General features: G+C 35.9%; 1 protein-coding gene across 4 annotated transcripts in view; it reads left to right on the forward strand.

The window, feature by feature from the left end:
• MPP6 (membrane protein, palmitoylated 6 (MAGUK p55 subfamily member 6)) overlaps window positions 1-13,274 on the forward strand; it is a 136,093-nt gene that overhangs the window by 58,268 nt on the left and 64,551 nt on the right. For all 4 annotated transcript variants that reach the window (XM_010855366.1, XM_010855364.1, XM_010855365.1 and 1 more), the window contains exon 2: window positions 6,650-6,768. In XM_010855366.1, the coding sequence (XP_010853668.1) occupies window positions 6,650-6,768 (119 nt within the window). The remainder of the gene's footprint in view (window positions 1-6,649; window positions 6,769-13,274) is intronic.

The raw sequence follows: 13,274 nt of genomic DNA on the forward strand, positions 1-13,274 counted from the left end.
ATGTATTGCTGAAGCCTGGCTTGGAGAATTTTAAGCATTACTTTACTAGCATGTGAGATGAGTGCAATTGTGTGGTAGTTTGAGCATTCTTTGGCATTGCCTTTCTTAGGGATTGGAATGAAAACTGACCTTTTCCAGTCCTGTGGCCACTGCTGAGTTTTCCAAATTTGCTGGCATATTGAGTGCAGCACTTTCCAGCGTCATCTTTCAGGATTTGAAATAGCTCAACTGGAATTCCATCACCTCTACTAGCTTTGTTCGTAGTGATGCTTCCTAAGGCCCGCCTGACTTCACATTCCAGAATGTCTGGCTCTAGGTGAGTGTGAGTGATCACACCATCGTGATTATCTGGGTTGTGAAGATCTTTTTTGTACAGTTCTTCTGTGTATTCTTGCCATCTCTTCTTAATATCTTCTGCTTCTGTTAGGTCCATACCATTTCTGTCCTTTATTGTGCCCATCTTTGCATGAAATGTTCCCTTGGTATCTCTAATTTTCTTGAAGAGATCTCTAGTCTTTCCAATTCTGTTGTTTTCCTCTCTTTCTTTGTGTTGATTGCTGAGGAAGGCTTTCTTATCTCTCCTTGCAACTTGGTGAGTTACATTCTTGCTTTTAGTTTTCATGTTTAGTTATTCTTGTTCATATTTTTTTGAAGGGTATAGATTAAATATATTAATTTTTCTCTAGTTTACTTAGGAATCCCATTTGTATGTCATTGAATCTAGCTTCTGATTAGAGTCCATCCTCTTTAATAGAGGAGGAGGAGTGAAACTTGTAGGAAACTTACCTTCTGAGTTTTGGGACTTTCCTTTCTTCCTGGAATCTCTGAGTAAAATGGGACACTTCCCTGCTTCTCTGGATCCAACTCAGCTTTGTAGCATTCTCACTATATGAAACAGCTTTCTGTTTCATGTATTGAGGTTTTATGTGTAAGAGTTGCCTTATGGTAATCCATGTTAGAGTGCTTATTATAGATCTAATTAATGTTTTAATAGTTCATAAGGTTAATTCTCTTACTGCTCCTTGTTATAATTTTTGCATATTTTCTTGTGTATCTTTGCTATGCTTTTAGGATGACTTAATTAAAAAGAACTATTTTATTTTTTGATCATGTTATTAGATCACTAATTTATAAGCCAGTGAATTGGCTTGTTAGGGGCAATTGTTTCTTCACACTGTCCAATAATATCCCAACAAGTGAGGGAGATGGGATTATGCCAGGTATTAGAACATTATTTATTTTATTCACAGCAGAGTATGAAATGAAGGTGTCAGGGCAGATGCTTTCAGGTTTGACATCCTGGTGCAACTGGAGCACCAGGGTGGATTGTTGCACCCGCACTCACCACTTCACCTAACCTCCTCACCAGTTTCTCTCTGCCTTTCCTGCCTGTCAACTCTGAGACACCCAAAACCCAGTTTTCATTCAAAAGGGGAAGATAGGGAAAATTCCAAGACCCCTCACCTCAACTCTCACCACTGTGATTAAATAACCTGGAACAGGGTAGGTAAACTAAGTGAGAATTTTTTGATAGGAACATTAAGAATGACATCTGAATTCAACTCCAGAAAAGAGCTCTACCAGGAGACAGTAAAGCCTTATCAGATGTTCTGAAACTGCTCATAAGAAAGTGCTAGAGAGTGGTCCTCTAGGTATGAGCTCTAAAAGCTCTGGACTCAGTGGGGCTTCGGCTGGTCCAGTCTGGGCCTTCAGAATCCAATGACCTGGGCTGCCTGGCAAGCACAATGCAGTTGGTCTGTCTCAGTCTTCCGTGAGAGTCCTTCAGTTCCATCACAGAATGCTCCCCAATGTGTTATACAGTTGACCCTTCAACAGCACAGGTGATTAAGGCCACCCACCCTCTGCACAGTGGAAAATCCCTTTATACTGTCTCTGCAGTTCCGTGTTGGCAGACTCAACTAGCAACAGATGTTTAGTACTCTAGTACATATTTCTTGAAAATAATCCACATATAAGTGGACCTGAGCAGTTAAAATCCATGCTGTCCACTGTAGCTTCCTTCAAGATCTTCGGTTTGAGAAGCATATGTTTACTCTTCTCACTGTAGCAGAGGTGTGTCACCTGTTAGTTGTTGGGCCACTGGGTTAGGTTTTGGCTATTGACTGGTGGTGTGCTGAGAGCTCCCACTTTGAGATTTGACCACAGGCACTAGCTCAGTCAGGGCCTCCTGAAAGTTTTGGTACTCTTTCTGGCCACAGAAAGAGTCCTGTGTCCCATAGGCTGTCTCAACATCCAGCAAGGTATCAGTGAGGGCTTTGCATATACCCTTGAAAAGAGTGTTAGTGTTTCAGAAGATGTAGCAGATGGGATCCAAAAATCTTGCCCATTAAGGAATAAGGATTCTGGCTGTCAGCTTGAAGTAGGTTTTCAGAGACACAGATGGTGGCGAGGTTTCATCCCGTGCAGATAATTGTAGCAGTTCTGACTTCCAGCTGTAGCAGTCTTGGACCATCCTTCATGAGGAGGCAAGGTTTGTACTTGATATCCCAGAGTCTGGGATACTCAGATATCATCTCCTCTTTGAAGTCTTTGGGGGCATGAGGCCTCTAGGGATATGAGGTCAATTTCAAAATTTCATTATGAATCTTATGATTTACTTTTTCACAAAAATTAATAGCAGTACACATACCAGATTCTTGTCAACCTTAACCAGCACACCATTCACCCAGACTGGCTTCCCTAACCTGTGCTGAACTGCAGCAGTTTACCCTACTACCCTGCCTCCTCAGCCCAAGTTCCCTGGAGCTCACCGTCCAGGTCATTTTCCTAGTGAATCGGGGGAAGACCAAGCCAGGATTAGCCTGAAAACATGGTTATTTAGGGGATCTATTTTTATCTATTTTTATCTATGTGAAAGTCACTCAGCCGTGTCTGACTCTTTGCAGTCCCATGGACTATACAGCTCATGCAATTCTCCAGGCCAGAATACTGGAGTGGGTAGCCTCTCCCTTCTCCAGGGGATCTTCCCAACACAGGGATCGAACCCAGGTCTCCCACATTGCAGGCGGACTCTTTACCGGCTGAGCCACCAGGGACGTCCAAGAATACTGGAGTGGGTAGCCTAGCCCTTCGCCAGGGGATCTTCCTGATCCAGGAATCAAACCAGCATCTCCTGCATTGCAGGTGGATTCTTCACCAACTGAGCTATCAGGGAAGCCCAGTTTTATTAAAACTCTATTAAATATAAAAATTAGTTTGGGAATGTTTGGCAACTCTAGATTCCCTTTCACAACATGGGATATGACTGGCTTATAAGTTTTTGTTTAGATTTCATATATTAAAAAATCAGTAACAACTTATAAAGATCTTCAAAATAACCAAGGATATATTTCACAGTCTCTGCCACTTTTCTTTCTGTTTAATTAAGCATAAAATACAAAAATTTAAACATCTCAAGAACCAATATAAAAGATATATTAAAACAAAATCTTCTATACAACTGGCAGTTTTAACACCAGCTAGATGTTTGATGATATTAAGGAATTATTGTTATTTTATTAGATGTGCTAACAGTATTGTTACATTATTTAAAAAGAGTCCTGATCTTTTACACATAAACACTCAAATATGATATTTGGGATTTGCCTCAAAGTTAACGTAGGACAGAAAGTATATAGGAGTATGAAACAAAATTGGCCATGAGTTGCTAATTGTTAGAGCTGATAATTATTGGGTTTGCTGTAGTATCTTTTTTGTATATGTTTGGAATTTTCCATAATAAAAATAAAGGCAAATGTAGAATGTCGAAAGAAAAAAGTCCTCATAAAAAAAAATACTTATGAAAAGTAGAGCTGACTACATTTATAGCCACAGGGTAAAAATACTAATACTTCTGAAGATTGTTGGTTCTGTTGTTCCCTGCCCAGAGTACACTTTGGACCTCAAGCAAAATTATGAAGTAGACTTTGCTTATATTCTTTATTTCCTAGTGTCGACTTCATCTTAGCTCCATATCAGTTTTCTTTCTGCTTGTTGTAAATGCACATTTTTCTCCCATTCACCTCTTCCCAAATTGTAACTTACTTCTTCCTACTGAGTCGGAGACCTAAAGATGAACCTGTCCCAATTAAAGTGCAAGAGAAGACTACTCAGGATAGAGTTTACGAAGGTAGAAGTTGGTAGTAGTTCTGTTTGAGCATTTGGAAAAATTACTGATAGAAATGTGAGAAGTTTGTTGGAATATTGTGGGGAGAGACTTGTAGGAGTCCTATATGAAAAGCACTAACTGTTGATTTTATTTAAAAATTGCCAGTCTGCAGAGAGGGAAAAGTAAATGCTTTACTAGTACGATTAGCTGCTGCTGATGATGCTAAGTCGCTTCAGTCGTGTCCGACTCTGTGCGACCCCATAGACGGCAGCCCACCAGGCTCCCCTGTCCCTGGGATTCTGTAGGCAAGAACACTGGAGTGGGTTGCCATTGCCTTCTCCGATGCAGGAAAGTGAAAAGTGAAAGTGAAGTCACTGAGTCTTGTCCGATTCTTAGCAACCCCATGGACTGCGGCCCACCAGGCTCCTCCACCCATGGGATCTTCCAGGCAAGAGCACTGGAGTGGGGTGCCACTGCCCTCTCTGACGATTAGCTAGTACTATGCTAACAAAAATAAATAATGCCTAAAATAAGTATGTCAAAAAGTAGCAGTATTAGCATATTATCCAGTGATAGTTATGATTAAAAGAAACCGCAAATTCAAAGCAGTTACTTATGGATGGGATCATTTGGGAGGGAGTCTGACAGCATGAAACAAAGAACTACTGTGTTTTATTATAAGCAACTTAGTAATACAATGTCTTTTTACAATGTTTATGTTTTATTTTCATAAAAATATGAAAAAACAAACTACAGTATTAGTATACTTATTCTAAAGATTCATCAAGGGAAAAAAACTTATTAATAAAACTAATCTGAATAAAATTAAGATTGTGATTTTGAATGTAGTAGGAATCTAGCTTCACCTTCTTCAAATGCATATCCAGTTGTCCCAAATAAAAGGCTGTTCTTTTCTTCTTTGAACTATCTTGCCACTCTTGTTGTAAATCTATTAACCATAGAATGGGTTTATTTATGGATTCTCAGTTATATGTCTATCTTTATGCTGGTACCACAGTTTTGATTACTAGTGAGTCTTCCAGCTTTGTTCTTTTTGAGGATTGTTTGGCTATACTGGATTTACTGTATTTCCCACATGAATTTTAGGATCTGCTTATCAACTTCTACCAAAGAGGGTGAGGGAAACTGAGATTTTAATAGGGACTACATTAAACTTATCGATCAATTTGAGGCCTGTTGCCATCTTAACAATATTAAGTCTTCTAATCCTTAAAATTTGGTATCTTTTTATTTATTTGTCTTTAATTCTTTCAGTGATATAATATAGCTTCACTGTAAAATCCTGCACTTCTTTTGTTACATTTGTTTCTAATGATTTTATTGATTTAATGCTATTGTAAAATGAATGGTTTTGTTAATTTCATTTTCAGAGTGTTTATTGCTAGTGTATAGAAGTACAAATGATTTTTGTACTTTTTTGCAACCTTACTGAGCTCATTTATTAGTTCTAAAAAGTTTTTTGTATATATTCCTTAAGATTTTCTGTATATGAGATCATATCATTGGCAAAAAGGGAAAGTTTTATTCATTTTTTTGTCTGGATGCCTTTTTCTTTTTGTTGCCTAGCTGCCATGGCTAGACCCTTCAGTACAATGTTGAGTAGAAATGACAGGAGTAAACATCCTTGCCTTGTTCCTGATCTATGGCAAAGCATTCAGCCTTTCATCATTAAGTGTGATGTTACCTATGGGGTTTTTGTAGATGCCCTTGAGCAAAGGAAAATTTCCTTCTGTTCCTCGACAAATTTTTATTTTTTTAGCATGAAAAGGTATTTGATTTTGTCAAATGCTTTTTCTGTGCCTGTTGAGATACCATGTGGTTTTGTTCTAGTAATAGTATATAACATTGATTATCATATGTTGATGAGCTACGCTGTATGTACTCCTGGGATATCTACTAGGTCATTGTGTACAATCCTTTTCATATGTTGCTGGATTCAGTTTGCTAATATTTTATTAAAGATTTTTGCATCTGTGCTTATAAAGGATATTGGCTGTAGTTTTCTTGTGATGTCTTTGTCTGGATTTAGTTTCAGAATCTCACAGAATAGTTGGAAAGTGCTCCTTCCTCTTCTGCATTTTTTTTCAAGCTTGTAAAGTAATGATTTTAGTCTTTAATGTTTAATAAAATTCGATAGTCAAGTCATCTGATTCTGGGCTTGTTGGAATGAAATTTCTTGATTACCTAATCTTGTTATTTTTTTATTGGTTTTTTAGAATTTTGTGTTTCTTCTTGAGCAATTTTTTAAAATATGAAAAATAAAAAGAAAGTATAAACTTCTAAGTATGTATTAGATAATCTGATAAAGGCCCAAACTGCATGTAAAAACCTGTCCTGTTGCTAATTCATGGGAAGTCAATTTGAAATTTATACTGTTTAATGGTTCAGTTTTTCTAATGTGTTTTTCAAGAATGTTTATTGTTAATGTATTTTTATTTGATTTATTTTAAAATCATATTTCATAATAGTTTGGAATTTAAGGTTTGCTTCTTTTTTTTAATACTGCTTTTATCTCAGCAGCAATGCAGCAAGTGTTGGATAACCTTACGGAGCTGCCCTCATCTACGGGAGCAGAAGAAATAGACCTAATTTTCCTCAAGGGGATTATGGAGAATCCTATTGTAAAATCACTTGCTAAGGTATATTGATTTGTTCATAAGATAACTAAATTCTTTTTAAATTGTTTTTACAGAGGTCTTTTCAGATTAGTGTTTTAGAACCTAAGTGAGGTATAACTTAGGCTTAGTTAGCAAATGATAACAGTTAACAACTAATGAAATCTTACTTTACACAAAAATCAGACTATTTTGCTTCTCTATTGACTTTAAAGTTTTAGGGGAACAATAACTGAACAGTTGTATTATAATGGAAGTCTGTGAAAAAGAATCTGATTTTGTCTCCATTTTCAACAACAGCAAAGTACTGATTTTCTTCTTTTATGTTAGACCATATACCTGTTTTTCAATTTAGTTCTTGACTTCCTATAACTAGTTCTTTTTGAAAATTTTTTTTTTAATCTGATATTTTTAGTCTATTTCCATAATCAGCTCTGTAGTAATCTTTTTTACTCATCCAGAAATATAGTTTTACAACCATTTTTGGTCCAGTTTTATTTCAATTACAGTATTTCCCACAGTAATTTTTATAAATGTCACTTAAACTTAGCATATTAACTGTTTCACAACCCTCCCCTCCCATTCTTCAGATGATTTCTTGCTTTTAGGAACGTATGCCATACACTCTCTCTGACCTTTTCTTTCCTTTATTTTTTTAATAAGATTGAATACAGTTTCTTTTGCTATTCAGTAATATCTTGTTACATCTCTGACCTTTTCTTCATGTAATCATCTTGTCATTCTTGGAGTGTTGATTTTTATCCTTTCCTGAGATCATTTTTTGTAACATAGTCTATTACTTCTTTTCTTCTAAGACTTCTGAAAAATCATACTTTTCCTATGTGTTCTAATAGTAAGAGTGAGTTAGTGATGCAGTTCTTCATTTTATTCATAAATGTAATCATTCTAAGGTCACATGATATGAAGGCTTTGGTTCCTAAATAGAAACTAATTCACTTACGGATCACCCAACTAGAATTTTTATTGTAGTCATGTTTGACTGTAGTCTTTCCAAAATTTATTAGGAATTCCTTTAATAATAATACATAGGATATAATTTACCTTCAGATTTAAGCTTCATGTCACAGATATCAATCACTATGCTGTGTTGAGATAAATAGCTTCAGTGTCTTAGAAATAAGTAAGTTAAGTGTTAGTCTCTCAGTCATGCCCAACTCTTTGCAACCCCATGGACTGCAGCCCACCAGGCTCTTCTGTCCAAGAGATTTTCCAGGCAAGGATACTGGAATGGGTTGCCATTTCCTTCTCCAGGGAATCTTCCCAACCCAGGGATTGAACCCAGGTCTCCTGCACTGCAGGCAGACTCTTTACTGACTGAGCTACAAGGGAAGCCCTAGAAATAAGTAAGGGCTGTTTAAGCCTATTAGTTAAATGGCTCACTCTGAGCTCTTACTGCCACTTTAAAAATAGTGTTTTATTCCTCCCTTAATATCATACCTACCTTACTGTTGGTTGTCAGTTTTTTTTTCTCAGTGTACCTCTTACATCCCATCCTCATGTTTATTTAATTTAAAGCTTTAAGATATAGATCAAGAAACTCAATTCTATTATGCAAGGCATCTTATAATGTGCTTATTGTTTATAAGAGTTTTTAAAAATTGCTGTTTCATCTTTGCAAAAACATAAATTGAAAACTAGGATTTAAAATAGAAAAATTATTTGCCTAAGGTCACTTATCTAGGAAATGACAGAAATACTTAGGCCAGGTCTTATTTCTTCAAATTCTTTTTTTCTTTCTTCCACAGAGCAAGTTGTGTGTCTCTCTGTGTATATTCTTGAGAATTTCTGTGCATAAAAAAATTACTGATTTTTGTGTCATTGACGTTAGCCTTATTTGAAGGTCATTTTTGTTCACTATTCTCAGCAACTGAAATGGCTGCATAACTTTTGAGCAGCTGAAATGCTATTGTGATCTTTTGATGATAAAATTGAAATAGAAAAAAAAAGAATCACTCAGTAGTAAACAACATTCAAGCAGCTTCTCAATAAATAGAAGCAGTGGTAGTTGAATATTCCTACATTGAAGGTAAAGAAATCCCAGAAGAAAGAAAGGACTTCTGCTTCCAAGAAAGAAATGTGAAGTCACAGCAGGCCAAAACTCCCAGTACCAGTAGGGGGAAAGATGGATTAACTGCTAAAGAAATAGCGAGGGTACATTCCTAGACTTGGGGAGAGTCAAGAGCATGTGACTAATAATCATGAGAAGAACAAAAGAAACAGTCTTATAAATAATCCTTTTTAAAGTTTATATGCAAAGATTTTTAAGGAACATTTTTAGTAAAGAAAAGAGAAAAATAAAGACATTTAAAATATTACTGGAAAATAAGAGTCAAAAACAATCAAATGGTTATTCGAGAACTCAAAAATACAATATCTGATTAACAGCTCATGTGATGGGTTTAATAGAAGACTAAACACAGCAAACAAGAAGACTAACAAATTTGAAGACAGGTCAATTGGGAAACATCTAAACTGAAATTCATAGGAAGGTACATATAGAAAAGACAGTATGTGAGACATACTCAAAAGGCCAAATACACATGTAGTTAATATCCCAGAAAGGGGGCAGAGGATGGGGCAGAAGAAACAGTGCAAGACACAATGATCAAGAATTTTTAAAACTAATGAATAACATCAATTGAGAAATTCAAGAAGCCAAATGAACCCCCTGGCAGGGAAAAGAAAAAGAAAAACATTCCTTTGAATATCACAGTCAGACTCCTGAAGATCAAAGATGAAGTGAAAATCTGTAAAGTCCCTGAAGAAGAAAGACATATTACCTTTAAGGACAAGCAGTAAGACTAATAGTTAGCTATAAAACAGGAACTATGAAAGTCGTAACAGAGTGGATTGAGATCATTAAGGTGCACAAAGAAAAACACTGCCAACCTCAGATTCCCTCTTCAGGAGAACAACCTTCGGAAATAAAAGCAAAATAAAGGTTTTCTTTTTAGACAAAGTCTGAGTAAAATTATCTCCATTTACTCAGCAAGAAATGCAAAACGAAGTTCTTCAGGCAGAAAGAATGACAACGGAAAGGGAGTAAATATAATACTGATTTTTAGGATGAAGTGATGGTAATGTCTTGTGGCATTGATAGCATGTATATAAATGAAATATGTGAAGATGATAGACCAAAAAGAAGGAGAGACTTTGTGATTCAGATAGATATAAGATGCTGTTGTTATCAAGGAGGTGGTCAAAGTAATATCTTAAGGTTGTATAAAAAGGTTAGGGATGCATATTGAGATCTTGAAGGCAGCCACGAAAGTAAAATTATAAGAATGAACAAATTCCACCCAAACCTTAAGGGTGAGAAAATAGACTTGAATTACCTTCATTCCAGAAACAACTAGAAGAGTTAGCAAAAAGGGTGGAAGGGAGTGGCCATCTTCAGATACGGGACAACAAGCAGCACAGAAAGGAGAGAAGTGAGGTGAGCATTATGAAACTGTCTCAGGCCCGTTTCCATGTCTAGTGCAGAAAGAAGTATAAACAGCCCAGCAGTCTTAATAGAGCTCAGGATTTGGGGAGAAGGAGGTGACTGGACCTTGTGTGGCAGAGTACTGGAGAGGAGGAAGCTAACCCAGACCAGACCTGGAGATCTGCTTAGGGATGCCTTCAAATCTCTGGCTGAGTGCTAACCTGTGCATATGTGAGGCATGCCTCTGGAGTCCAAGGAAAGATCCACTGGAAAGCACAGTAGGCCAAACAATTTCCAGGGCTCAAAAGGGTGGGGAGATAGTTTAGTTTGCATTCCCACCAGCCTGAGTTGAAAAGTCTTCATAATATGCAGGATATTGGGCATAGTTCACACTAAGTTTCTTATAACAAATCTAGGAAACTAGTTACAGACTACAGCAAAATCAAACTAAAAATTAATAACAAAGTTATTCCCCAAATCCCCAAATATGTCAAAGAGCATTCTTCTAAATACCCATAGATCAAAGGAGAATCACAAAGAAACATAAAAAATATTTTGAATTGAATAATGTGAAAATATATAAAAGAATTTCTGGGGTGCAGCAAAGCAATGCTTAGAGGGAAACGCCTGTATTAGAAAAGAACAATGTTTAAATCAATGATTATATGTATACCTTGAGAAAATAGAAAAAGAACAAATTGAAATATGCAGAAAGTAAATGAAAAAGATAAGTGAACATAAAAAGATGAAGAAAATCAATATAACTTTGAATATATTAATAAAATTGGTAAACCTCTAGCTAGACACAAATTATCATGATCAGAAATGAAAGAGAGGACATTGCTGCAAATCCAGCAGACATTGCAAGAATAATAAATATTATGAACAACTTTGTGGCAATAAATATGATAACTAGAGGAAGCTAATTTCTTGAAAGACACAAATTACTAAAGTCCACAGAAGAGTGGATACCCTGTATCTGTTTTTTTATAAGTGAATATTTGCAGTTTAAAACCTGAAGCTTCAGCCTGTATGAGTTCAAAAGAAAATTCTATCAAACATGTAAGGAAGAAATAATACCAATTTTACATTATTTATTCTAGAAAAAAGAAAGGAAAACATTTCCAATTTTGTTTTACTAGTCTTGATGTTACCCTGATATCAAAACCAAACTGCAGAACAGTGTCCTTAGTGAATGTAGACTAAAAGTTCTTAAGAAAATATTAGCAAATTAAATCTAGCAACTTACAAAAAGGGTAATACCTCATTACCAAGTGACTTTTGTCTTAAAAATACAAGCTGCCTTCACATTTGATAACCAATAAATGTGACCATTTTAATAAGAAAAATCATATGATAATATTCATAGTTGCAGGAAAAGCATTTTATGAAATTGAACATCCATTCCTCATAAAAACTCAACAAACTTAGAATAAATTGCCTCAACCTCATGAAGGGCATCTGTTAAAACCCCATGGTTTTAACAGTGACTTCTTTCTAAGATCACTTCTATTCAACTTTTATCACTTCTATTCAGCTTGGTACTAGGATTCTTTGCTAGTGCAAAAAGACAAGAAAAAAAAAGGGTATACTGATTGAAAAAGAAAAAATTAACTGTCATTTTTTAAGGATTATGTTACCATCTATGTCAAAAACCCTAAAAATCTACCAGAAGGGGTTTTTTAAAAAAGCCCTGTAGAACTAATAAGTGAATTTAGCAGGAACACAAGATAAAAATTACTCTATGTAAATCAATTATATTTTTATATGGTAGCAGTGAACAAATTGGAAATAGTAATTTAATAGGAATGAAATTTTTTAAATGTGTGTAAGACGTATAAACTGGAAACTATAAGACATTGTTTAAAGGTATACATGTATACTTACATAAAGAAATTGGAAGACTCAGTAATCTTATAATGTAAATTCTCTGCAAACTGAGCTGAAGATTCAGTATAATCCCAGCCAGAATTTCTACTGTGGATACGGAAATTTATAATGGGCCAAGACCAGACAATTTTAAAAAGCACAAAATTTGATGCCTTCCACAACCTGGAAGGATTTCAAGGATTATTGTGACTCTATAGTAATAAAGACAATGTAGTATCAACGTATAGGTCAACAGCACAGAAGAGAGTCCAAAAAGAGACTACCACATGTGTAGTCAACTGACTTTTTGCACCATGATAATTCAGTGCAGAAATAATAGTCTTTTCAATAAATGTCACTGAAACAGTTGAATATTCATATGTTAAAAAAAAACCTTTTTACCCTACTCTGTGTCCTAAAATTAGCTAAAAATAGATCATAGCTCTAAAAGTAAGAGCAAAGACTAAAATATTCTAAAAGAACACATAAGGAAAAAGAAAACTCTTTGTGAATTTAGATTCTTAGGTAAGACATAAAAAGCATGAGGCATAATGAAAACTTTGATTAATTAGATTTCCCCTGAAAAAGACACCGTTAAGAAAAATAAGGTGTGCTACAGACGAGAAGAGGACTGGATGAAGCACGAGCTGGAATCAAGATTGCCGGGAGAAATATCAATAACCTCAGATATGCAGATGACACCACCCTTATGGCAGAAAGTAAAGAGGCACTAAAGAGCCTTTTGATGAAAGTGAAAGAGGAGAGTGAAAAAGTTGGCTTAAAGCTCAACATTCAGAAAACGAAGATCATGGCATCCGGTTCCATCACTTCACGGGAAATAGATGAGGAAACAGTGGAAACAGTGTCAGACTTTATTTTTTTGAGCTCCAAAATCACTGCAGATGGTGACTGCAGCCATGAAATTAAAAGACGCTTACTCCTTGGAAGGAAAGTTATGACCAACCTAGGCAACCTATTCAAAAGCAGAGACATTACTTTGCCAACAAAGGTTCATCTAGTCAAGGCTATGGTTGTTCCTGTGGTCATGTATGGATGTGAGAGTTGGACTGTGAAGAAGGCTGAGCGCCAAAGAATTGATGCTTTTGAACTGTGGTGTTGAAGACTCTTGAGAGTCCCTTGGACTGCAAGGAGATCCAACCAGTCCATTCTGAAGGAGATTAGACCTGGGATTTCTTTGGAAGGAATGATGCTGAAG

This window comes from Bison bison, unplaced genomic scaffold (genome assembly GCF_000754665.1).
Source record: "Bison bison bison isolate TAMUID 2011002044 unplaced genomic scaffold, Bison_UMD1.0 scf7180017864364, whole genome shotgun sequence".
NCBI classification, from domain to species: Eukaryota; Metazoa; Chordata; class Mammalia; order Artiodactyla; family Bovidae; genus Bison; species Bison bison.